This window comes from Molothrus aeneus, chromosome 5 (genome assembly GCF_037042795.1).
Source record: "Molothrus aeneus isolate 106 chromosome 5, BPBGC_Maene_1.0, whole genome shotgun sequence".
In the NCBI taxonomy this organism is placed as follows: domain Eukaryota; kingdom Metazoa; phylum Chordata; class Aves; order Passeriformes; family Icteridae; genus Molothrus; species Molothrus aeneus.
This window is the reverse complement of record NC_089650.1, coordinates 44,063,183-44,090,797: the sequence shown is the minus strand read 5'-3', so window position 1 is coordinate 44,090,797 and position 27,615 is coordinate 44,063,183. Positions and strand designations below refer to the sequence as shown.

The 27,615-nt window shown below is 36.8% G+C and overlaps 1 protein-coding gene across 1 annotated transcript in view; it reads left to right on the top strand.

The window, feature by feature from the left end:
* The window catches only part of BMT2 (base methyltransferase of 25S rRNA 2 homolog), a 32,125-nt gene extending 4,573 nt beyond the window's left edge, over positions 1-27,552 (top strand). Inside the window, exons 2-5 of the mRNA XM_066549699.1 lie at positions 7,731-7,872; positions 17,355-17,528; positions 20,910-21,024; positions 24,286-27,552. Coding sequence (XP_066405796.1) covers positions 7,731-7,872; positions 17,355-17,528; positions 20,910-21,024; positions 24,286-24,915 — 1,061 coding nt within the window. The 3' untranslated portion in view covers positions 24,916-27,552. The remainder of the gene's footprint in view (positions 1-7,730; positions 7,873-17,354; positions 17,529-20,909; positions 21,025-24,285) is intronic.
* Positions 27,553-27,615: the final 63 nt, after the last annotated feature.

Genomic DNA, 27,615 nt, shown 5'->3' with positions numbered 1-27,615 from the left:
GGTTTTTTCAGAAAATCAGGGAAAATTTACAGGACCCTGCCTGATGATAATAAGTAACCCAAGTAGGTAAGTGGTTCAGACATTTAGACAGAAGGGTTGTTCTGAATTCAGTTGTTTAATGGTCTCTTCATCTCATGTTTTTCATGAAAAACTGTGTTAGAGCTTCAGTTCTTCCTAATGTGAAACAGGAAACATTTTGAAATGGTGTCATTTTTCACAGGACAGGAAAAACTTTGTCATTGAACTCTACACGATAAGTTAACAGTTTTTACTCCTTTTTGTTAAATATTACTGATTTACAGTAGAAATAAAGTGAAGTTTTCGAGGTATTAATTTGTGTTTTACCACTTGCAACAATTTCTTGGAAGAGGAAGACTTTTGTAATAATAACTGTTGAATTTTCCAGCAATAGAAACTAAATTTTATTTAATTAAAATGAAAACTGATTCTAGTTTATGACATGAGCATTGAGGTATGATTGCCCTTACAGTTTGCACACCACAGTTTTGCAACAAGGATTGCATTAGAAATCACGTAAGATTTACGTTTTTGGGGATTTAATTAGTACTATCATTTACTAGCATGTAAATTTGAAAATGTACTGGCTACAGCATGGGCTTGCACTCACTGAACAAACAGGTCTATGACACCTTCCCTGCTCCTTTGCTGCCCTGGCAGGGAAGATGGTGTTCCTGTTACAGGGTCAGCATAATGAAATCTGTACCTATGCATCAGCATAAGTTTAGCTCCTGCATTTGCAAAAATTACCAAAATCAGTAGCTTCTGTTGACATGTTAATGTCTGTGTTGGCTGTGTTAAGGTACAGCACATAGTCCATCCCAGAAAGTCAGGTTTGGGAAAGAGGAAGGGAATGAAGTTTCCAGAAGAGTAGATCCAACACCTGGGGGCAGTAATTGCTTAAACTGTCACAATACATGCTGTTTCTGTGATGGCCATCAGAGATTTATAGCCGATCAGAGACACAAATTATTCTTCAGAGTGATCTAAGCTGACCTCCAGTAGATGCTGAAATGTCAATTTGGGCCTCAGAGTCTGTTTCATGGAAACAGATGGATAGGAAGTTTACCCGAGAGGCCAGATGTAGAAATCCACATTTGGTCAAATGAATCCTTGCCATGTAAGTTGAAGGGAGGAGCATTGATACTGAGATAGAGAAAGTTAGATTCTTGCACTTGATTTTTTTAAAAATATTTTATTCTAAAATAGTTGAGGTAACTCCTAAGAAATGTGAAGCAAACACTAGTCAGACATGAGAAGGAAAATATTAACTCTGACTGCTTGAACTTTGTTCAAGTTGAAGTTCATGTTCTGTATATAGACGTGTAAAATTGGAAAACAGAGAAGCCAAAAATACCTAATGTTGTTTGCAAGGAGTGCTGAATATGCTTTTAGTAAGACAGATGTTCAGTGAGTTTATCTTGTATACAATGAAAATTATGAATTTCATAATATTTGCTGATATTCCTCATGTAATTAATGTTTCTTATCATTGTTGCAGCATCCATACATTAGTAGTACAGCTAAATCTCAATTGACAGTGTTAATGAGGAAATTTTGTCAGATGTTAATAGGAATTTGGTTTCAGTTTTAGCCTAGTGAACAGTGTAGGACTGCTTTCCTCATTTACTGCTTAGCATGTTCTAGAAGCTAGTTTACTGTTTCCAGCAAGTGAGAGGTGATCTTAAGAGGATGAGAATGAGATCACTTCTTTTCATACAAAAAAAACCCTCAATAATCTTTCTAGGCATTGCTATGGCTTGAAGCTGGTCATGTAAAGTTACCCAGCATTGTCATGGGCACTTGTTACTTGTGGGGATATGTTTCCTTTTTACCATGAAGAAAATTTAGTAATTTTTATTAAGGTAGTGTTAATATTGTGCAAATACTAACATGTCTGTTTTGGTTTTGCCTTTTGTTGTTATTATGTATATTGAGGTTATTTTCTCTTCTACCAGAGCCAAAGTTCTGGTAGAGGAGAAAATAGAAAGGCAGTGTATTGTTGAGTGAAGGTATTGAAGAGTGGATTGAATCTGGTTTTCTACACTACTAAGTTATCTATCAGTATGTAGAAGACTTCAAACCCTTAAACACATGGGGGTGGGTTTTGGTGTGTTGGGGCATTTTGGGGGGTTTTTGGAGGGTTGTTTTTTGTTGTTGTTTTTGCTTGTTTATTTTTGTTGTGTTTTTTCCAATTAAAGCTGCCTTGAATTGAGAAAATTTTATTTTCCCAGAAGGAAATAATTACCCTTTTTCTTGAGGATTTTGTTTTGTTTTATTTTTTGATGGGTGAGGTTGGGGTTTTTTTTGTTTATTTGTTTGTTTCTGGGGTTTTTAGGGGTGTTTTTTTAGATTATTATTACTATTTTTTAATTTCTTTTTTTGGAGGAAGTTGTTGCTTAAGATCTAAACCTGCATTACTTGTACCTGAAGACTTAAATGCACAGTATCAGTGCCAATTAACTTTTGATATGCTAGGTCTTGTTTGGTGATGGATGAAGTATTCTGTAGTTAGTTTTGAGATTGTCAGAGATGACTGCACTGTTTTTCCAAAGAGCACCAGTGGACTTATGGAAAATAGTAATTACAAATCTCTTCTTGTAGGTGCAGATAGTACTTTTATGACTCTATGTGATAACTATTGTGTAGGTTGATAAAACAGAATTATTCAAATCAGTTGGTTTTGATTTCAACCCATTCCAAACTGAAAAATACTGCCTTTAGCAGAACTGAGCTCTATTTCTTTTATATTACAAAAAGTTGTGTTTTCTTAAAATACCAGTTGACATGATTTGTTCTGTCAGAAGTTGAAGAAAAACTGCCTAATTATTTTTTTTGTTTATTTTATAAGCATACATTAAATGACAGTTCAATTTAACACTCTACAAATAAATTACTTTTTAAAATAATTTTTTTAATGGGATGGAAGAAAGCTGAATTTTTTTTCCTTAATAACAGACTATCTGGAGAGAAGAATTACAGTGTAGGTTTGGCTCACCAAGAATGGCAGACCTGATCTTCTCATGCTGTTCTGAGAACCTCTGATAAGGACTTGTAAATGGATGCAGAGCTAGGGCAGTTCTTTCTAATTTTGTATGATTCTTCTCTTTTAAAAATATTTTCGGTTGTTAAAAGCTACAGCTAACATTTGGTCTCTATTGCTGTTAGCCACAATTAAAATTATCTTGTAATTAGGATCATTTAAAAATAACTTCTACATGCCTGACCTGTTCTCTGTGTGACAGTATTCAGCAACTGCTGATACATCTGTGGTTGAGTTCAGGATTATGACTTGGCTGTTCTGTGGGCAATATTAATGTGGGTGAAAATTACTTAGAAGGATTCATCTGTTCTAGGTAAGCAGTATTGGATTTTTGTTACTGTAAAGGCTGTGTTTGGAAGAACAAGTCTATCAGTCACTTGTTCAGTGACAGAATTCTTTGACCTTTTTGTTTTTAAAGGAATAGTTAACCTTCAAGGTGAAGAGTAGGTTATTTATTTGTTTTCTAGGTAATTCTGAATAAAATAGAACAAGCATTAATTAATTTTGAAATAGCATGGGTATAGTGCTTTGAGAGGTGTGTGAAACTCCCTATTGTGAGCTAGTTTTGCTAGTCACACTTTTCAGTGGGACAGTGGCATATCTGGCTCCTTGGTGGAGATCTTAGGTCCATGAAGATCTCTGAAGGTTCAGCACTCAAAAGAGGTTTTAAATTGCATAAAAGGTAATTGGTAAGGGTAGAGTAGAAGTGTTTAGTGCCTTCAACTTTATGTTATGGTATGGTCATGAGTATGAAAAGTTTAATCCACAAAATCAAAACTTAACTTTAGGTGGTCAAAGATCCAAGATTTTCTTTTTATTCTATGAGATTTGCCTACCACAAACTGCTGTTTAATTTACAGTTATGGATTGCTTAATAGAAGACTTTATGTATCTTATTTTTCTAGTAACTACTAGTTTTGTCATAAAACGTTCCTGCATATTTTACTGCCCATTTGGTTACATAAGCAAAAAATTATTGATTCATAAATAAATGTTTACCTCTAGAGTATAGTGTTAATGCCATATTTACACCTGGTTTATAATGTATTGCTTAAAAAATTAGTGCACAGTGGATTATAATATACTGATAAAAAAAATTAATGCACACTTCTCTGTGTTCTGGATATCATTTTGAAATTGAATGCTTCAAGACTGGTTGTAGTCACTATCTCAAAATCTCATAATCTCATATAGATAGGAAGGACAGTTTGAATCTTCAGCTCAGTATTGGAGCATGATTGGAGCATGGATTTCAAGTTCCTATATCTGGTGTGCCTGTTTGTGTCTTCTCAAAGCTCACTATGTTAAAGTATGGGGGAGGAAACACCACAGCAAAACAATACACTGCCATGCTACTTGCTCAAACGAAATTAGATGCCAGACCCTTTGAAAGGCCCTGCACAACAGTGCCAGTGCCTTAAGATGACCCTGCAATTATTTGCAGTTGTTTGTAGCTTGTATCCATGAAGAAGCAGAGGAATGGGCATCATATCAAAATCAGTATTGACAGTGGGTAAACAGCAGATGCTTAGACAAGAATAAGTGAAAAATGCTGCTGGAGTATCACTGTGCTTGCTTACCATTCTCTTTTTGTGATTTTGTGGTCTAGGAGCTCCTGAGTTAGAAATCTCGTCTTTGAATATGGAGTTTGTCATGGATTTTCTTCCTGTAGTTTGCCCAGCCGCATGAACTTCATGAACTTTAGGCTTTGTTATACATTTTCTGAGGAAATAACTTTTTTTTTTTCTTTTAAGCAGCCCTTTCTGTCTCATATTCTTGGAACAACCAGAAGTTGTTCCATATTTACCTTCCCTCTGTCAGTTTTGATCTTGTGGAAGTTTGTCTTCTCCTTGTTTTATCTGCCTTCTTCTATTTCAGTGCTCCTCATACAAAAGCAGGGCTGCATCTGTCCCATGTAGACAATTTCTGTATCTCTGTATTAGTAAATGAAAATAAACCAGAAGTGCTCACAGAATTGATTTAATAGAAGATGTGTGACAGAATTACTTTGTGATGAATTTTTCACTTTTGTTCTGCATCTCTCTCCTCATGGTCTGTATAATTCAATTTTATTTTCTTGTCAGCTCAGAGCCAAGAAGCTGTTACTCTTATAGGCAGCTCTGTTGTAACCCAAAGTTCCCGTCCCAGTGTGCTGGTCGTCAGCTCTGGGTCTGTTGCTGTATGTCTCAATTTAAGACCCCTTATCTGTGGATGCTTTTAACCCTCATCTGACTTCCAGGAGCTGGTGCAAATCTGATTTGTTCAGAAGGAAATCAGAGCAGCTGCTATGAGAGCAGAATTTGATCTTAGAAGGCATTTTCTGTTACTAAGGGTAGGCTAGTTAAGAACATTTGGTCTTTGCATATTTCTTCTTTCCCATCTCTCTTATTTCTTAAACTTTTAGGAAAAGGGGTATTTGAAAATAGAATAATTGCTTCAGGATAGACCAGATGAAGTATTCAAATAAAAGAACGGTAATAAACTTCAGATTTTTTATTTGTGATATTTTCCTTCAGTACGTGTTTGTTGATTTACTTTTTACCTTTCCAATCGGCCACGTACTCAAACAAGTCTCTAGCAACTGCGAGTCATTGAAGCATTTCACAGCTGTCTGGAGCATGCAGTAGGACTCAGAGTATTGTGTTGGAGAAACTACAACACTTTGTCTAAGCTGCACCAGAATTAATTTGCTTTTGAGAATCACTACAGTCTTTTTTAGTGCTTCGATTGCTAGGACTTGTGTTTGTTTTGCCCCCTGTGCTGGTAGGTCACTGCTGCCGTATTCTGCTCTCTTTTGTCAGTAGGGTATGTCCTGTTCTGCATGTTTGTTTCTACAAAAGGCTCTCCTGAAAGCTCTGGAAAATAGCCCCACAGGTTTTAGCAGAACCCCCTGTGGGGATTTGCCTGCAACTTGGGTGTTTCTCTGCTCTGGTGGTCAGCTGCTGACCTTGCTAGTACCATTTCTTATAAAGCATACCTCTCTGAACTTGGATCATTTGGAAAATAATGAGGGATGTCATTCAGTATTATACCTTTTTTTTTTCTTGTCCAGTGTAATAACTTTCTCATATATGCTTGTTGAATAGCAAGTAGAATGAATAATTTCTTGCACAGCTTCCCCATTTTGGTAACATTAAAGTTCGGCCACTCCCTTCCATCTCAAATGCCATCTCAGACTAGGGAGTATAAACACCTAATTTTAAACATGACTCACTTTGATGATTGTACAAGTGTACTAGATGCTTATTTCTGAAAATTGCTGTGACATCCCTAAACCAAACTTAAGTAGGGAGTAACCTGGATGGTTGATTTAAATCTTTTAAGTATACATCTATACTTGTCTGTCAGGGCCAGTCTTTCTGTAAGCAGAGGACAAATGAGGTGAGGATTGTTGCTGCTTTGCACAAGAGGGAAAAAATAAAAAGGTTGTCACTGGAAAAAATCCTTGATTTACTGCTAATTGAAACAAAATACATCAAAGGAATTGCCATAAGTGTGTTAGAAACAGCAATCTCTTACTGGTGTGAGGACAGGTCATACTGTAAGCTACTTTCAGGCTTTAACAGACATTTATTATTAGGTTATGGCTGATATACTTTCAAAGTATTTCCTTCTCATATAAAGATGCTACAAGATGGAACCATGTTGTGAAAAGTGTGTTGTTTGTCCAAGTTAAAGCTTAAAATATAGCTGTGTTCTTGAAAAGTTATTTTTAGCTGTATTAGCTTGTAAGTTCAAAATTAGTACATATTTTTTTATTCTGCAGATTGGCATATATTCTACATATGTACACACATTTGTGGTTAAGAAACACAAAAGAAATTAGTGAGCATCATACCAGGAAAGCATCTTTCTTAGGGCAGAAATATCCTTTCAGTAAGGTACACCAAGGGTTTGCATGCTGCATAGGAAATGGGGCTAGCCATGACTAGCATTTATCTTGGTTTTGTTTAGCAGTACATTATGTAAAGCAGGCTAGGAGAAGTGGATGCTTTAATAGCAAAGAAGGAAAAACATAATGTTTAATTACTCTGAAGAGCCAGAACTTAACCTGCAAGACTTCTTTTCAGTGAGGTGAGGAGCATGGAAATAAATCTGTCCCTAGAGATCAGCGGAGGAGTTTGTCTGAGATTTCCTGATCATAGTTGGTTTGATTCTTCAGTACTAGATGCTAATTTACTGGGCCTGGCTAGATTAGACAGCAATCAATGAGAGTTTGAATTTCTTTTTCAGTATACCCAAAGAAATCTATACTGTGGGTTTAACTTTCACAGCTTTTTCACGTAATGTCACCTACAGTACTTGCCATGGATGTGAATGCTAACAGAAACCTTTAAATCTTTCATTTCTAAAATGTTTGTCGTGTTAAATGCTCACGCACAGAAACCGGAAAGCAAAACTTCCCAGGGACTTTAATTTCACAGAACAAATGGAACAAAATCCATGTACTGATATTTCTAGTTTCTCAAGTACCCAACAGCCCCTTTCTGCCCCCAAAACTTGGAATTTTGTGTTTATGACTACGGAAAGGAGAATTTGTTTTTGTTATGTGCAGGTAAAGTAAGCTCTTGGTGCATTATGTAACTTTTAAACTGGATGGGGATTTTGCCATGGAGATAATGAGAGACTTTGTATCTGATGTGCAATTTTTTTGTTTTGTTTTGTTTAGTGGGAGACTTTGATAAGATCTGGCGTGAGCACTGTGAGGATGAGGAAACTCTGTGTGAATATGCTGTGGCAATGAAAAACCTTGCAGATAATCACTGGGCAAAAACTTGTGAAGGGGAAGGCCGAATTGAATGGTGTTGCAGGTAAATAATGTATTTGAAACACACAATTGCATGCTTTTACTTGCAATTATTTATAATGCAAAGCTTAATTGTTTTTTACTTTTTGCCAATATTTAACATTTGTCCTATAGCATATTAATAATTTATTGCTTTCTTAAAGAAATACCTTCTTAGCATTCCAGCTTACTAAGGAAATAGCTTATGAAGTGTTTTTTTATTAGGTGATCCTTTTTTTGAAGTATTTTCAACAAACTATTTTTTCTCAAATACTGAAGCTGTTTGCAGATAAACCTGTGAAGTATTTTTCCATGCTTCTGAACCTAAGCTGAATAAATGCAAGGAGTGTAACTGAAGTTTAATTTTCAGGGGTTTGGTTTGATTTGTACATATAATAGTTTTTGATGTCTACATGCAGATCTCTGGTGCTTAATTTTCAGTTCTTAATCTCCTGTGACAGATTTTACCCCTGTGAAACTTGTTTTAAATGTGTTTGAAACTCTAAAATTCCTACTAGTCATAAACGTCTAGTTTTTGTTGGGCTATCTGAATTGTCAAGTCATGAAATGAGGCACTAAACTATTTCAGTCCCTGAGGAAAATAAATAGTAAAAAGAGGGGAGATGTTGGTCATTCAGAATTCCTGCGTACAGTTGGCATCCAAGACATACCACAGTATCTGTACAGCAGAATAAAACAAAATGCTGCTGAGATTTAAATGGGAAGAGAATGTATCAATGGTCTTGCCATTGGGAAGGGAATGACTTCAGAAAACCAGAGAGTAATCTTGTGTGCCAGTCTGTAGGTCCTGCAGGTGAGTGTTGCAAAGTGCTGAGCAAAGAGCAGTAGATGTGGTATTGCTAAATTTTAATTCTCTTGAGCCCATAAAACAAAAAAGAGAAGAGGGAATTGACTGTGAAACAGTTGATCTTGGTGGCAGCTTGAGCTCTTCTGTGGTTCAGGAAATGGAGCAAGTAATAATAAGCTGAGGTTTTTTACCTGGCATAGACTATTAAATATTTGAAAACCATTCCTTTACTTACCAATGTTTTATTCTTTAGCTTAGAAAAAAAAGTCATAGCTAAGTGTTTCTTTCTAGACAGCTTTCTGGACATGTTTTGTGTATCTGTATCCTAATTACATGAGAGGTGTCTCAGTTACAAAGAACTAAACCCAAAAATGCACTGAGCGTTTCAATGGCTTTGTCAGGGATAAATCAAATAGATTTTATTGAGGTTGTAGTAGACTCTCATTTAGGCTATTGACTTTGTTTGGTGGGGGGTTGATATTTTGTTGGTTTTGGGTCTTGTTTGGCTTTTTTTGTTTGTTTTGTTCTCTTGTTTGTGTGCTTGTATTGTTTTTTTGTAATTGGCATGGCACTGACTTTCGCTCCTTTGTGATCCCCTGCTGCCTATTTCTGTTTTCCAGGCTTCCTGAGTTGCTAGTTGTTTACTTGTATTTGTGCTGTTCTTTACTTCTGTGGAAATGCTGGTACTTATATTTCTCTTTACTACATTACACTCCTTTGAATCATATTGAATTCTAATAGTCCAATTTCTTGCAGCATCTTCCTCCCACCCTGCCCTGATTTGGCATCACTCTCAGATCATTTATGAGGAAATGAAACTGACTGTTCCACAGTTCAGGTTATCTGTGAAAAAAATAGTTGTACTGGACCCAGGGCATATTCCATGGAACATTGCTTGGTATTTTCTTACAATTTGATTGTCAACTAATATTTGAAACATTTTAAATAGAGCTGTGTGTTACTTTTATTTCAGCTAAGCAGTAAGCCTATAGTTTGTGGCAAGTTTGTCTGTTATCCTGTAGGACAGGATAATGTTTCTTGTGGACAGTGATGACTTATATATGAAGGTTTTGGGGCTCCCACTTGGTTTCTCTTATAGATCACTTACAAAGTAAACATTGAAGTAAATGTCCAGTTTGGGCTTTGCAGCCTGAGCTCATATTAGGAAGAGAATCCACCCACTAAGAGATGCTAAAATGCTTTGTCTTGGTATAAAGCTTCAGATAAAGCACATAGCTTTTTAGTTTGCAAAGTCAAGGGATTGGTAGAAAAGGAGAGAATATTTTTAACTTCTCAGATTATACGGTGGCCTGGATTGCTAAATACCAGAACATATCAGATTGACTTTGTGTTCTGCAATTTTTTGTTCCTTCTCACGGGGCCAAGATGTGTGCCACACAGGTGGCAGGCAGGTCCCATTGCTGTTACTCCGCCTTGTGCCTGCGTACAGAATTGCACACAAGAGAACTTGGCATGAGACTTAGGTGAAAGCTTTTGCTCAATGCTTATTACTATGTTACCATGACAGCAGGAAGGTAGCTGTTTCATATTAGATGAATTTTAATTGGTGAGTGGAGTGCTGAAAATAGATTGGAACCACCCTTGTATGTCTCCTGAAGAAAGAAGAGACTGCGTTTTGTTTTAACTTGAAGGACGATCTTTTCAGTGATCTGAAACTGAGAAGTGTTTTTTCCACTAGTTAAAAGGAAAAAAAAGTACAAAAGACTTTGAGTTTTTATTCTTTCCTTCATTTTCCTTGTATTCTCCTAGGAACTGATAAAATAAATCAGATAGCATAGAATAACCACTAGAGAAGCTATGCATCCTTCTCAGGATCAAGAATAACAATTTTCTTTTTCTTTCAAAAGCCTTTCTGTTGAAGACACTGTAAAAAATCTGATATTAACTCTTAAACCACATGACATAAAACTTACTGTTTTACTTCTTCATTAGTGTTGATTTAAAGAGCATGTATCCCAACTCCAGAAACTGTAAAAAATGGAAAGCAGTAACTGATAGACTGTGCTGGTGGCCATATGCTGAGTTGTATAGAGCCAATTTTGTTTATTGTTTCAGGAACACATTACAGAACTGTTAGGTGGGGAGAGGGATGGGGGAAGAGGGATTAAAACTTTATCTGCTTTCAGATCCACATTTGTGATCCCCTGAGTGGTGGTGTAAAAAGCCTGGGCAACACTCAACTCTTCCTTCCTTCCTTCCTTCCTTCCTTCCTTCCTTCCTTCCTTCCTTCCTTCCTTCCTTCCTTCCTTCCTTCCTTCCTTCCTTCCTTCCTTCCTTCCTTCCTTCCTTCCTTCCTTCCTTCCTTCCTTCCTTCCTTCCTTCCTTCCTTCCTTCCTTCCTTCCTTCCTTCCTTCCTTCCTTCCTTCCTTCCTTCCTTCCTTCCTTCCTTCCTTCCTTCCTTCCTTCCTTCCTTCCTTCCTTCCTTCCTTCCGACACTTCCTTCCGACACTTCCTTCCGACACTTCCTTCCGACACTTCCTTCCGACACTTCCTTCCGACACTTCCTTCCGACACTTCCTTCCGACACTTCCTTCCGACACTTCCTTCCGACACTTCCTTCCGACACTTCCTTCCGACACTTCCTTCCGACACTTCCTTCCGACACTTCCTTCCGACACTTCCTTCCGACACTTCCTTCCGACACTTCCTTCCGACACTTCCTTCCGACACTTCCTTCCGACACTTCCTTCCGACACTTCCTTCCGACACTTCCTTCCGACACTTCCTTCCGACACTTCCTTCCGACACTTCCTTCCGACACTTCCTTCCGACACTTCCTTCCGACACTTCCTTCCTTCCGACACTTCCTTCCTTCCGACACTTCCTTCCGACACTTCCTTCCGACACTTCCTTCCGACACTTCCTTCCGACACTTCCTTCCGACACTTCCTTCCTTCCGACACTTCCTTCCTTCCGACACTTCCTTCCTTCCGACACTTCCTTCCTTCCGACACTTCCTTCCTTCCGACACTTCCTTCCTTCCGACACTTCCTTCCGACACTTCCTTCCGACACTTCCTTCCTTCCTTCCGACACTTCCTTCCTTCCTTCCGACACTTCCTTCCGACACTTCCTTCCGACACTTCCTTCCGACACTTCCTTCCGACACTTCCTTCCTTCCTTCCTTCCTTCCTTCCTTCCTTCCTTCCTTTCTTCCTTCCTTCCTTCCTTCCGACACTTCCTTCCGACACTTCCTTCCGACACTTCCTTCCGACACTTCCTTCCGACACTTCCTTCCTTCCGACACTTCCTTCCTTCCGACACTTCCTTCCTTCCGACACTTCCTTCCTTCCGACACTTCCTTCCTTCCGACACTTCCTTCCTTCCGACACTTCCTTCCTTCCTTCCTTCCGACACTTCCTTCCTTCCTTCCGACACTTCCTTCCGACACTTCCTTCCGACACTTCCTTCCGACACTTCCTTCCGACACTTCCTTCCGACACTTCCTTCCGACACTTCCTTCCTTCCTTCCTTCCTTCCTTCCTTCCTTCCTTCCTTCCTTCCTTCCTTCCTTCCTTCCTTCCTTCCTTCCTTCCTTCCTTCCTTCCTTCCTTCCTTCCTTCCTTCCTTCCTTCCTTCCTTCCTTCCTTTACATTTAGAAAATTGAAAGCGAGTAGCAAGTGATATTTGCAAATTAACACATCTGTTTCTCTTTCATTTATTCTACAACACAAAACATATTAGGGTAGTGTTTACCCTGAATAATTGTTGTAACTGTTTGATTTTTGCTGGCATAGATAGGCGGGTGAACCTTTGTACACACAGTGAATGCCAGCCTGTTCTGGTTCTAGTTAGAACAGAATCAGCTAGACCAGCAGGTTTGCTTCTTTCTGTTGCTTTTGCCTCAGTGTTAAGACTTGTGTTGACTTGACTGTTTTTTTACAAGAGCATAAAATAAAATCTTCTCTTCTAATTATCATGACAAAACACTATCTAGACCTGCACTTTTTTAAAAGTCTTTGACTGTTTAATGAGTAAAGAAATACAGTTCTGATGAAATTAATGACAGGTGAGTACAGAACTGTTTGGAAACATTTGCCGAGAATAGATGTGAGAAGCTTATCTTAAAAATGTGATTTACTGAGAAGGATTCTGTCAGAGTGTGTGTCTCTGTATCCATAACTAATTAATACTTTTATTAGCAGTCTGCTGGAGTAAAGTGTATTTATTAAATTTGGAAATGAGACCAAAGAGAGAGGAACTGTCACTCTGAGAGCAGAATTAAAATTATTGCAGTTATAAACTATACTAGACATTATCTACTATATTAAATATAAGCTCTACAAATTAAGGCCAGGGAATAATTGATTGTGTCAGTCTTTCAAAAAACTATTTGGATTCTGAAGCAGGCCATAAACTGAATATGAAGCGGTCATAGAATGCTTTTGCAGTAGAGGCAAATATCATACTTAAGTGTGTTAATGAGATTGCCCACCAGATATGTAAAGTACTACTCTGACTTAATTTAGCATTGCTCTTAGCCAAAATATCACCTTGGCCACTGCATTTAAAAAATAACAAACAGCAGCTCAACTCCAAGAAAGATAAAGAAATTATCAAAAGCCTTCTATTTTTTCCACAAAAGCCTTGGTGTTCTTTTCTAGAAACTGGAGCTGTCTAGTCAAAAGAAGAGAAAGCTAAGTAATCTGATTGTTAGAGGATCTTTGAGAATAACAGATCTCTGCTAGATCTGGAAAGCTGATCCTGTTTAATTGGAAGATTAAATGAACGAGTGTTTGCAAGTCCCTTCCACACTGTTTTGCAGGTTTTTTTGATGATTGCAATTAGATGAGCAATTCACTGCAAGGAGAATGGAACTGAGGAAGGTGGAAGAAACAGCAGGAGGGGAACCATTTTAAATGGGAAAGGACAATGTTCAATGTTCACATTTATATGACAGTCTTAACTTTTTGCTGTTAAACACATTGTTTGCTGATGATAGTAAATTGTGAGGAGCTGTTAATTCTCTTGAAGGCAGATAGGCTCTCCAGAGAAACCTCAACAAATTAGAGGGCTGGGCAATCACAAACTATATGAATTTTAACAAACACAGGTGCCAGATTGTGCACCTGGGATGGGGTAACCCTGGATGTAAGGATGGACTGGGGAATGAAATACTGGAAAGCAGCACCGTAAAGGGACCTGGGGCTCCTGGTCGATGGCCAGTTGAATGTTTGATTAACAAAATCATATGCATTCATATTGGCTTTTTCTGTCACTTCATGTGTCCAACCCAAATGGCAGACAGAGCAGGGGAGTCAACTGGAACAGGTTATTTATCATTTGTTATTTGAAATACGGAAAATAAGTTTCACTGAGGAAATACAAAGATTTGATTTTTTGATTTCTTTTTTAAAGCAAAGACATTAACTTCACACTTCACCCAGAAACCTAACCTGTCTCTCATCTAGGAAACTGAAACAGTTTATACCTGAAATATTTATTTTGCAGTTTGTGTGAACTGTAGCAAGTGTCAGCTCAGATAGCGTTTACGTTGCACAATTCTTCACAAGCAGGTATGTTAATTGTAGAGCTAATATTGTGTCATCACAGGCTGAATGTTTGTCAGTTAAAAATGGAGCTGTGTCAGATTTTAGAATTATAAAATAGATTCCTTAATTTTTGCTTTGTAGATAATTGAGATGCTCTGTTTCTTACGTGAGACAGTTGTTAAATGTAGAGTGTTTTATAACTGCAGACTCAAAACCAGGGTGATCAGTGACGGCTTTAATGGCTGTGAAGTTCAACATCTGGCTGCATCAGCACGTTACCTTGGGGTAAACTACAGAGTGCATTATTTCTGCTAACTACCAGTGCAGTGAGTGCCCATGTGCTTGCTCTTATCCCACAGGAAGTGTGAAGGTCACTTCTACAGGAGGAGTACATAGGCAACTCCTCTGAGAGCTCAGGAGCCAAAAGGGCAACATGTAGTAATCATGCCAGAATGACTGTGACGTCAGAAAAGTGTAAAGGGAAGATAACCCTCAGTGGCTATGAAGTGCAGTGTGATCTGAGCTTTTTTTGTTGGGATTGGGTGGATTTGGCTGGGGTTTCTTGGTACCCTGTGGTACTGCGCCAGTATGCAGAGCCTGGGATCTGAATGTGAAGAATTGTATCCATTCTTGGGCCTTCCTGTGGCATTGGCCGGTTGTCCACCAGGGAAAATGAAAAAGTAGGAGATGCTTCTCTTTGTTGTTAACTTGGTAGTGTCTTAAGTGCAAATGAGGAAGGTCTGTTATAAAAAATACGGAATTATGAGAATTCAGTTGACATGGTTAGGGGTAGAAAGATGGAAGAAACACTCATCTGCATCAGTACCAAGAATGAGGAAGAAATGGTTTCTCAGTGACAAGATGAATTGGCAGTTTACAAGTAGGTGGTTCTCCCGTGCTCATTAAGTGTTAAGCTGGGTAGCATACTAGCTTCTAGGGAATTAAAAGGTTGATAACATGAATAGTTGAGTAGAAAAACATTCTTCCAAGCTTGAGAATTCTCTCATGTCTTACATGTCAGTGAAACACTACTTAAACTGCTGTTGATTCTGGATGTTTTAAGATACATAATGACAAAAAAAGACTTAGAATAAAAATAGAGACTACGGCGTGCTAACAAAGTGGTGCAGTAGCTGATAAATGGACAAAAAAGATTTTTCTTTTCAAGTTGCATTTCTTTGACTAATTGATACACAGAACTAAATAGTTCTAAATTGATCATATGCTTATAAATAAATAATACAATGTGTAAAATACACTTTAATTAGTATACCAGCAGTAATGCAAGTGTTTTTTTCTGGGGTTCTCATTTGTTTATTGATCTCCTTAAAATCTTTTTCCTGCTAAGTGACTGGCTTGTTATACTTAGTTTTAGAATTGTTGTCTTTCCATACGTGCAGTCTCTAATGGGTGGAGTTGCTATAATTTTGCAGTCTATATGTCTGGTAGTATTGCAACCTAGACCAGAGCATCTGTCTTATGAGGAAAGGCAGAGGGATTTGGGCCAGTTCAATCTCAAGAAGAGACAACTGAGAGGGGACCTCATCAATGTCTATCAATATCTGAAGGGAGGGTGTCAGGAGGATGGATCCAGGCTCTGCTTGGTCATGCCAGCCAGTGGGACAAAAGGCAACAGGCAGAAACTGATACACAGAAGTTCTACCTGAAACGGAGGAAGAAGTTCTTTACTCTGCAGGTGACTGAGCGCTGGAACAGACTGCACAGAAAGGTAGAATCTTCCTCACTGAAAATACTCCAGAACCCTCTGGATGCAATCCTGTGCCATGTGTTCTGGGATAACATGACTTGAGCAGGGAGCTTGGATCAGATGACCCTCTGAGGTCCCTTCTAACCTGACCCATTCTGTGATTAAACAGAATTTCTGACTCAAGGCACTTCTTTCCTACCTATCTTGGGGTAAAGTTATTTCTAAGTGTGCCTGTTTGTGTATGTTTCCATCTAAGAAACTCAGTGCCACTCCAATGACAATTTTTTTGTTGTCCTTCACATCTTATGTGATGAAGAGACTAGGTATATTTGATGCCTAAAATATCACCAAACCTTAGATTAGCCCTGTGTATTCAAGTCTTTGTCAGTATTTGTGATTTAAATGCACCATTTTACCAGTGTGTCCATCCTTTAATCTGTGATGTGAAGTGTCATTAACTTGTTCCTGCTTTGTATAAGATATTATTAAACTACACTTGAATTTATTTTTTTGTGGAATGTTCCTTCAAATCTCTGCAGTTTTGTTAGAGGAAAATGGACTGAATTTCAAGAAAGCATCATAAAAATGAGTTGTTCAGAAAAAATTATTCAAACAAGTATTATTTCTGTTGAAATTTTCGTGCAAATACTTGGATAGCAGATTTAATTAATCTGAATTGTGCAGGGTGAATCCAGCTTTTTAATTTCACAGCAACACTTTTTTTCCAGTTATATTTTGTGGATGAAATTCAGTTATTCTCAAACACAGTGCTTGCTTCTCATACACTAATGCTGACTACTGATTGAAGAACACAAGTGCTGTTTAACTTCTTTTGTAACATTAATTTCTTTAAACTGGCTAATATTTCTGTTCAAGTATGATTAATTATTTTGTTCTAGTGCCTATAAGAAAAATAAGTAAATATGGGAAAAAACTGAAAGCTAAAATAAGTCTTTGACAGTAACACAGCTACTGTCTGTTACTTAAAAAATGTCCAGTCAAACTCAATTAAAATGAAAATGTAAGTTTGTGCATAAATCTGGATTAGGTTTCTTTTCCCCTAGTTTATGTGCTAGCAAGAAACACATTTCAAAACCTTGTGTTGACAGGGAGCTAGTTCATAACTCTTTGCACTATAGTGGAGAACTGAGCTGAAGTTTACCTTCTGGTGATGTTCTGACAAGAATTCTGCTGTCTTACTCTAAATGTCTATCCAGATAAAAAAATCTTAAATGTATACTCAGCTGTGAGTTATGGCATAATTTGGGGGGGAAAAAAACCCCACCAACCCACCACTCATACTGTCGGATGTATCACATCTTTTTTTAAAGTTGATTTACCAAATTTAAAATAAAACTCAGATTTGTTTAAAAGCTGACAGCACTTGATCTCTTAACCCTCTGGTATGTATCTTAGCTGTAGTAGTGACTAACAAGAGCATTCAGTTTTCCTGGGGAATTTTTCTTTTTGTCTTTTCAGTGTATGCCGAGAATATTTTCAGAATGGTGGAAAAAGAAAAGCACTTGAGAAAGATGAAAAAAGAGCACTTCTTGCTTCTAAAAGCACTCCAGCTTTAAATGTTCCTCAGACTCCCAAGATTGAAGATCCTTTGCCAAACTTTGGCTTGACAAATCATGAAGCTGTGACAGAAGAGTAAGTTTTACGTGTTTTGACTTTTTTCCCCTTTTTTGAGTGTTAAAACTTACCCTAATGTTTTTTTCCCCAGAACATGTTCGATCAGTCTGATCTATTTTTAATAGCTAAGAAAGGCAATTTTCACGTGAATATATACATTTCAAGAGCTGTTTATGTTGTAGTATATTTTGGTGAATGCCATAAAAAATTGCTTGAGAATGACAACTTAGTCATCTTCATTTTAGTGCTAAAGCAATTTCACTTTAGTATGTCATTGGTGTGCAATGCAATTTATATTAAACCTTGAGGTGAAATAAGGGAGATGTTAATTAAGTTAGAATCTAATGGCTGTTCAGCACTGTTGAAAAGTAAATTGCTTATGTAAGTACTAAGTGCCAAATGTAAATATCAGAGTACTTAAAACTTTCTCTTCATAAATAATTGCAGAGAAACTCTTGATTCCAATTACACACTTCAAAAGCAATTTGGAATTACAACCCTTAACTTTTAATGTGCTAGCTTTCTGATGACTGGCTCTGCAGAACTTGTAGTATCCTTGAGGTATTTTCCAAACAACAGTTTTAATTTTGTTTGTGACCTTCACTCAAGCAAGAATTTTATTTTTGGTATCCAAGACTAACTTTATTATTTCTGAAGTCCCACCCTCCATTTCTTTTCCTAAATAGTGTGTCATGTCTGTGACTATTCATGTGTGATGGAAAAAAAATCATATTTTGCAAGTACAGTGAAATAATGAATGCATAATCATAGAATCTATAAAAGTTATACTTATGAATTGTTTCTTATTCTTTATAGATTAGTTCTTAGAACTTCTTGCAGTAGTGTTTTTTCTATTGTGTAAAGAGGTTTTTTCCTTTATTGTAGCATGTCTGCTGGGATCAGCACTTACTTGAAGCTAGGTGTAGGATAAGTTAGGGAAAGAATGACACGTTACTAATGTTATTAGTAGGTGTGTCTGTCCTTAGGAGCTGGTGTCTTCTGTGTCTCTCATGTTTGTTTAAATCAATAGGTTTGATGATCATATTTACTTTAAAGCTTTCTACCAGTGGGAGGCATTGTCAGGATAAAGCATGGGTTCTCTCTTTGCATCTCTTTGATCTCTCTCTTCATACTTGCTGCAGTTAATAGTGGCTGTTGCAGAGGTAACTTCACCTGCTTTCTTTCTACCAGTTGTTTGTAGCCTTCCCTTTTGTTCTAATGTGTACAGAAAGGAGTTAATAGAGAAGTTTTATAAATTATTTTAAAGTATTTGTTAGTATAGTGAGTGCTGATGATTTTTATTTTCATTTTCAGAAGTTTAAAAATATACACACCTCGTAAGACATACCTGGCAAAGGCAGGTTTTATAATATCTACCTTAGTAAGCTACAAATGATAGTAAGTTCTTAGTAGCCATATAGACCTTGAACAACAAGGCATAACTGGTCTAAGTTACTGCCCAAAGAAATCAAAATTCCTTTTTTTTTATTGATGCCTTACAGAAGAAATTACAGGGTTTATCTGAAAGAAAATGGATTGTGTATTTGTGTATTACACAAAACAGAGATCTCTCCTGAAATGCTTTATCATGTAGCTTCACTGCTTTAGTAGTGAAGTCTGAAAGTTGGTACAGGGGATATGGGGAACCTACGCACAGTGTTTAAAGACTGTCGCTCCATTCTGGTCATGTAACACTATAAGAGTGTGGGTTTGTCTATCGGTATGACTAAGCCTGTGACTCTTTGTTTTACTCTGGTAGGTGTGAAGACAATAATTCTGTTCATCCCACATATAATCCTCTCTCAAGTAATTTATAAATATATATAAATAAGGTAGTTTTTGTAAATAGGAAGACAGAATACATCATGGTGATCTTTTCTCTGTACCATAGGTGAAGTGACTGTCCTGGAAATTAGAGGCTTCTGGGATTTGCTGCTTATTTTAATCTGTACAAGTATTTCATTGAACACCTTAAAGGGAACATGTTTAGATCTCTAGAGGCTCTCTCTTTTTCATGTGAAGTCCTCTCTGTACCGTAGTATCCAGTTTCCTCTTGTTATGCTTTCTGTGGTTCCCATGTGTCCATTGATTTGGTGTTACCATATTAGACTCTCATATAGAATGTAAACATACATTTTTGTGTTTGAGTGAGGAGGGATCTGCCATTAGTGTCTCAATTTGCTAACAAAGAGATACACTGGTCTGAGAAACCACAAACTACCCTTATGTGGGAAAAGATCTCTGATTTGACTTCCAACCATGTTCGTGATTTATGGCTACTAGGATCTGCCTACACAGTATCCAAATTCCTGTTCCAAGTCTGGAAAAATTGTTGCTTTCATCTTCAGTCTGAAAACTCACTCAGTACTGATTGACTTAGGAGGCAGCTTGGTAATGTTTGCAGCTTTAACTTAAAGGTAATTGTTGCACTCTTTGCCTTGGTCATGGTGGTATTTTGAGAGAAGTGTGCCCTGGATATCTTCTGTTCTGTGTAAAAGCAAAATGTTTAAATTTGCCATTATTTTGCCAAATGCAACAAGACATTTTATCTTGCTTTTCCAACATCCTCTCTCTGGTAAGCTACTGGGAGTCTAGAAGGAGCCCAGAGAGCCCAGATCTCTTACTGCTGCTTAGAGGCTTTTCTTTCCTTTCTGCTTTGTTGTTGCTATGAGTATGGCCATGGCTTGGTTTTACTGCATTGGCACTGCACCTCTGTTTCTGAAAGTTTTTTGCAGTTATCTGTCTCTCCAGGGCTGAGCCTTTCCCAGAAACATGACAAGTTACATTTTGGAGATGCCAGTTAGTTTTGGCTACAGAAACTTGAAGCAAAAAACATTTTATTTTTGGAATGTTATTCGCATTCTCATCTTTGTGAAGTCCCTGTGAAAGCTGTGACTTTGTTTGCCTCTGTTAATGGATTTTGGATATTCCAAGATGCTACAAATCATCATGGATTTTTTTTAGATTGCAGCCCTGTAAATGATGCAGTTTATGTAGTTGTTCTCTGTTTCCCTTTTCAACTCATGAAACTTTAATTCTGGTGTCTAGTGTGTCTTCAAAATCAGTAAATACTACAAAAAGTTAAGTGAGAAACGCAAAACATTATGAGAGTCTGTCTAGTAGACACACAATTTGCCATTTTATTTACTTGCTACAAGTGCAAAAGTGCATAGTTATTGCACCTTCTCTGACCAAAACTCTTCCACTTGAGGACCACCTGCTTTTATTGATGGATCTTGGTTCTTTAGGTAACTCAGCAATTGAAGTAAGGCATTCACTTCTATTAGTCACTACTGTGGTGTTCTCTGAGAATCTTTTGTATTAGTTACCTGAAATTGTAACTCAGAATACAGCTTTAAAAGTTACATTTGATAAAACTTAATTCTTGCTACTTCTTAGGTTCCTTCACTCCTTGGGAAAGATCAGATTACTTGATGTTGGTAGCTGCTTTAATCCATTTCTGAAGTTTGAAGAATTTCTGACAGTTGGCATAGACATTGTTCCAGCTGTTGAGGTATGTAATGTTTGCTGTATTTAGTATAAACTTGATCCTCAAATTTGTGGAATGCCTCAAAATAACTGTAAAAGAGTATGTTTAATACTTACATGCCTTTTAAATATTTGCTTTAGTAGGAACTAAACACTACATCCTTTTCCATGAACAGGCTCTAAAGTCCTAGTTGTATTTTCTTTTAAAAATACAAATTTTTCCCAGAGCCATGCCTTTGTAATGGCATTAATCTTTAAAATCTTGAAAATTTTAGTAGCCATCTTTTAACTGTATTTCAGATGACTCCTTGCATCATAAAAAGTATAAATAACGATTATGTAGGCTTGTGCTTAGGCAAGAGCTTCTCAGAAGCTGCATTCACTGACAGAAGGAAATGATCAGTGACTGTATTTGGTGAGTTTTTCTGGGGAGATTTAGTATTCAGAAGTGCACTTTAAGGGAGCATTTATATTTATTGCTAGAAATATTTTTGAGCTTCCAAAATCCAGAAGACAAATTTATCAGCAAATTTGGGGTAAATTACTTCATTTTCTCTAGGCAGTAAGGTTCTCAAATGCCTGAATTCTGCTATAATCATATCTTCTTTCCGTCTTTTGCTCTTGACCCAACTTCTGTCAGCACTAATTGCATTTATCAACCATGCAAAAGGATAAAGTGGAATAAATATGTTTAAAAAAGACACAGAAATACATTTCTGAGAAAAACCAGAAAAGCATTTGACTATACACACCTTGACTACTTACAGTTAAAAATCAGGCTCTATTAAAATTTGTGGCCGAAGGTAACCCTCTTTAGAAGTGGAGAGGTGAAAAGAAATGTACAGATGAAAAAACACAGTTAACTGGAAAGTAACATTCTCTTATTTGCTGCAGTGTGATTTATATGTTAAATGCCTGGTAGTTTGTTGTTGTTACCATGTTTAGTCCATTAACACCTCATTTGTATTTTTGCATACAGGCTGAGAGATATTGAAAGATATTCTTTAAAAATTTGAGCCTGATAAATTGCTTTCAAAAGCAATTCAATGTTAGTTATGTCTAAAACACAAACTTTGAGTAGATTTTGTCTTGCCTAATTTGAAACATAGGCATCATGATTACTTTCCATGACTTTGGAGGCTGTAGGACTGTGTAGGGCTGTTGGGCATGACACAGGAGGTAAAAAAGACACATACCACTGAAATGGGAGCCTGTGGCATTTAAAATGGTAATACATGGCAAGTGAATTTCTAGCTATGATACATAGATCCTCAGTGTCTACAGCTCAGGTTCTAAGTTCTAATTACAGTCAGTGAAGATCTATTAGAAATAGTCAAACCTAAATATCTGCTGTTCTTTGATGGTGAGGTGAATTGGGCCACTATGTATTGACTAATTCTCCAGTGACTATAATGGCAGCCTAGGTACCTAACATCATATGAGTTGAACCTAAACATTATTTTTTGAGTATGCCTAGTTAATATTTTTCTGTCTACTAGTCTGTTGTTCTGCTCTCCTAAGAAAGCTACATGTCTTCTCATGAAAATCAATTTAAATGTGCAGTGACCAAAACCTTTATTGGGAAAAGTCCTGAAAAAGTAACTTCTGTGGATTTGATGGAGGAACATATGCAATTTCTGTGTACTAACCAGTTCTTTAGATTCTCTCCCAGCAGAAGGGAACAATAAGATTATTGATTTCTGGTCATCTGACATGGTTAGTACCATAGCTTCATGGTAGGAGCTCCCAGAGTGCTAATGTACAAGTGGTGACACACATGCTTACTCTGGGCCTGTCTCAGGCTCACCAACATCTTTGATTATCTTGGATGCTTTGGTTTGTGCAGGGCACCTTAAAGGCTGGCTAGCAAGTGTTCTTGGAGGGACAGGGAGTACAGTTTGAACAGTCAAATGCATCTGCTAGAATAAGCTTAGTCCTACCTCCAGAACAGAATTAATGAGCCCTGATGTACTGAAGATGACTCTTCTTTGGGCTGCATCAGCACCATAACCTTCTGAACAAATTTATCTCTTAAGGCCAGAAGTTGCCTGGGCTGATTTAAGGTTTTTGGAATAACAACCAGAGGTTAATTATGGTAGTTAATGTCATCTCCTGACTTGAAAAAATTATTTTGAGAAGTTGTGGTAAAAGCTGAAAAGAAAATAAACTGATAAAAATTTCCGATTTAGCAGATTTCTTAGGTAAGACCCTAAAGGACCTTTTAAAACAAATTGAAGCACAGAGGCTTCTTACAAAGCCAGTTTCTTAAATAATGTTGATCAGAGGGTTAAATAGTTCTTTCCTTAATAAAAAAGTATCATCCACCTTCATATAGAAATGCTTTGGATATAGACTAAGTAGCTGAGTAATACTTCAACTAATTTGGAGGAATAAGAAGCATATTATTGTGGAAATACAAGGAAAGGAACTGAAATGTTAGTTATGTAACTAAAGGATAAATGTCTTCAAAATTTTTTTGAATATGGAAATATATTTCCATTGATGGTTTTGGGTTTTGAGAGAGAGGGAGAATGCTTACCAAGAAAAGATTAATATTTTCTTTAGTTAAGCAGCATGCACTCACTTCCTGGTGTCCTGGGGTAAAGTACACTGAGGGAAACGTGCATTATTAGATGACAGGAGGATGGAAGCTGAGACTGGGGTGTGCAGCAGATGCTGTCTTGGAGTAAATATAGTCTGAGACCAAAAAAAAAAAAAAAAATGGAAAAAAGAGGTGGAAGCGTACTGAAGTTAAAAATTAGAATATATATATCGATACTTGAGGGTCCCTTCCAACTCAGAATATTGTGTGAAATATCTGTGCAAATTATCCACATAAGTAGGTTTGTATTCTTAAATGTCAGTAGATGCACTGATAACTGTTCTTTTAGTGTCTGTGAGGACTTAAACATTAGTTCAAGACTTGTATATCAAAAGTTCAGTCGCAGATTCCAGTTTAACAGCATTTTTGTCCTAAGTTGATTACAGATTCCACTTGAAACATACCTTAGTCCTGAAATTGTCTTTAACATTATTTCTGCATTACTAATTTGTGTTTCTCCTCTACTCAGAAATATTTGCAGCCTAAGTTGGTTTTTTTCAACTGTATATGTGTGACCATTAACTTTTTAACTCTTTAAGTAAAGTTAGTAAAGTTTACTCTTGAGTAAAGTTAGCACGTCACTCTAACTTTTAAGGGAATAATTTATTTTTCTGTGGATTTTGGTTGTATTTGCTCTTTAAACTAACCTTGATATCTGCTTTTCTGTTTTTGTCACTCCACCAGAGCGTATACAAATGTGACTTCCTAAATCTTCAAATTCAGCAACCTCTTCAACTGGCACAAGATGCTATAGATGCCTTTCTTAAGCAACTGAAAAATCCCATTGATTCTCTACCTGGAGAACTGTTCCATGTTGTCGTTTTCTCTCTCCTTCTTTCTTACTTTCCATCACCCTATCAACGATGGATATGCTGCAAGAAGGCACATGAACTTCTGGTATTAAATGGCTTATTGCTTGTAATAACTCCTGATTCATCTCATCAGAATCGCCGGGCCATGATGATGAAAAGCTGGAAAATTGCCATAGAGTCCTTGGGTTTTAAACGCTTCAAGTATTCCAAGTTTTCTCACATGCACCTGATGGCATTTAGGAAAACTTCCCTTCAAACAACAAGTGACTTAGTTAGCAGGAACTACCCAGGGATGTTGTATATCCCACAGGATTTCAACAGTATAGAGGATGAGGAGTATTCCAGCACTGCCTGCTACGTTCGGTCAGACACAGAAGATGAACAGCTAGCTTATGGTTTTATGGAGCTGCCTGATGCTCCCTATGACTCAGACTCTGGAGAAAGCCAGTCTAGTTCTATTCCTTTCTATGAGCTAGAAGATCCTATATTGCTTCTGAGTTAATGTGGTCGTTGAAATGCCCTTTGAGTCAAACTTCTTGCTTAACTAATTTTGCTATACTAACGTGGGCTCAACACAGAAAAATGGTTTGCATAAAGAAAATGCAAAGGTTTACAGAGTTTGCTATTTTTTTCTACTTTTGAATTTTAAAATTTATTCTTGTATGAAAGTAAAAAAATACAAGTTTTATGCAAATGACTCATGTCATAGCATAAATTGCTGTTACTTTCTTTAGATTTGTATCACTATTTTTTTTTTCCAGAAAGGTACCATTCTTTTCTTTAGTGCTGTGAAGTGTGAATTCTATTTAATTTGTTAAATGTTGTTTCAGTATTTTAACTCAATGTGGTTGAGCTTAAGGCACTGGAGTTGGTGGGCTTCTGAGAAGTATACGTAGGAAGAAATAATTTGCACTTTAATTAAATGTGCAGATAGGTTAAGACACTTGGTTGCAAATGTCCTTTCTTAATTATGGAACAAAACTTTTTTTCTTCCAAAATTTGTTTCACTCTGGTTAAGCCTGGGCTGGAGAAACAATAATGCTTGCACATTTGACTTTATGTTTATTGCAGCCCTTGTGACGTGACACCAAAACACTGGAATGTATTCATCCATAGTTCTACATACTGTGTAATTTCATTGCATAAATAGCAATTTCTGAAGAGGTTTTTCCTCCAGAGGAGTATGGTACGTCTAGACAATTATGTTTCACTCCAAAGCTGGAATATGTTTTGCAGTTTTATGAGTATACAAGCACTAATGTATATCAGTATTTGCCCAACTATGGTGTTCTGTATTCTTTTCCAACTGTGTTTTTGAGGGGACAGAGTGGGTTTTGTCATTTTTTAAAAGTAAATTATTTATGCATTTTAAAAAGAAACAGCTTTTTCATGAATTGTCCTTATTTGTAGACCTAAGTTAGCCAGTGACTACAAACTGATTTTGTAAGAAGGAACATAACTCTACAAGTTTTTCAAGGATACACATATTTGCATAAAGCCATGTAATTCAGACCACACACGTGAATTTAATACATGCTTTTTGTTTGCTTATTAGGACCCAACTGACTTCTGTTCAGTTAAATAAAAACTCCATAGCTGACTGAAAACTGGTCTGCACTGTAAAGAGATTAAACATCTATTTTTACATCTATTAAGTTTTTAACTTGTGTAATGAACCTGTGAGTTTTTGCAGGAAAAATAAATTCTGTTCAGTGGTTAAAAAAAGAGGATTCATTATTAGTTTAGCTTAGGTTTTCCTCCATTTAAAAATAATGGCCAGAATTTTCAGATTTGGATATTAGGCTCTTAAATCTATATGTAAGTGCCTAATAGTAAATGATTAGAACTAGGTGCCAGATCATGATTTATTTCAGACTTCTGAAAATTGGTAAAAAAATCCTAATACAGTTTCACAGGTTATTGTCATCTTACAAGATGAAATATCTTACATTACACTGCCACCTTGTATTTATAATATGAAAGTTGCTAGATAAATTGAAGTTGTAGTGTGGGTTTTACAGTGCTTGCTACAAAAATGAAACTTACTCCTTCCATTGAAGTTTTGCACTGAATGTGTCACAGTTTGTCCTACCTGTTTTTCTTTTATAGTATTTCCTACATAGAGTAATCACATTGGTCCAGCTTACACTCAGATGTGATCTGGACTGTGGTGCTGTATTCTTTGACATAAGCTTTTTGTCTCTTCTTAACTTTAAAGCATTCCCAAATTCCTAATTCAAATTTATTATTCAATCTGAATTATAGGGTTATACAAACCAAACAATTATACTGTGATGTGTAAAAAGAATTAAGGTTAGATGTACAAGAGTCATGGTTCACTTGCTGATTTTTGTTACAGAGAGTACTTCTCTAATGAAATACACAATGGCTTCAAAATTGGCTTTTAGTCAGTATTTTCATTAAAATGTTTGTCATTGAAAGCCTTTCTTCCCAATTAACCACTGGTTCCAGCAGTGCTCATGTTAAAATATTGCTGCTGTAAATTCAGCTCTTTATGGGAGGTTAGTAAGTGCATTCTTCAAAGTATACATAATATTTTAACTGATACTCTATTTAGAAACAGTACACCATCAAACATACATTGGCATTGATTACTGTAAATTGGTTTGTGATTCATACACCAAGAAGTGCAATTCAGATCAAGATTTACCCCCAAAATAGCTTAAATACTAAGGTTTAACATTTAATACTTTTTGGGAGGTTGGTGACAACACTGTGGTTTAGGGACCTGAGATTCGTAACAGCTTGTTGATCATTCTGAATGCCCAAAGTGGGTTTATTGGTTATTTGGTTTTGTGGGTTTTGGGTTTTTTTCTTTTTTGGTTTGGTTTGTATTGTTTTTTTTCACAAGGGACAGTAGATTGTGGTGAAGGAGGAAAGTGTGATTTATATAAATACCTACATTTCCCTTAATAATAAAGTGGTGATATCAGGAGTTGTTGTATATTTGGCTTTGGTGCAAGAATATTATTTCTAGGTTATGAAATATTTGAAAATTATGACTGTGCAAGGTGCTGGAGAAGAAAAGGAAGAAAACGTGTTGGCATCTCTGTTGTCTTTTATGTCACTACTTTTGTGAACAAAGCACATTTATTAAAAAAAATTGGAAAAACCGAAAGTATTTTTTAAAATTCTTGGGGATTCAGCTGTTGTCTTTTTCTCTTGCTGTGCAATCTGTTTA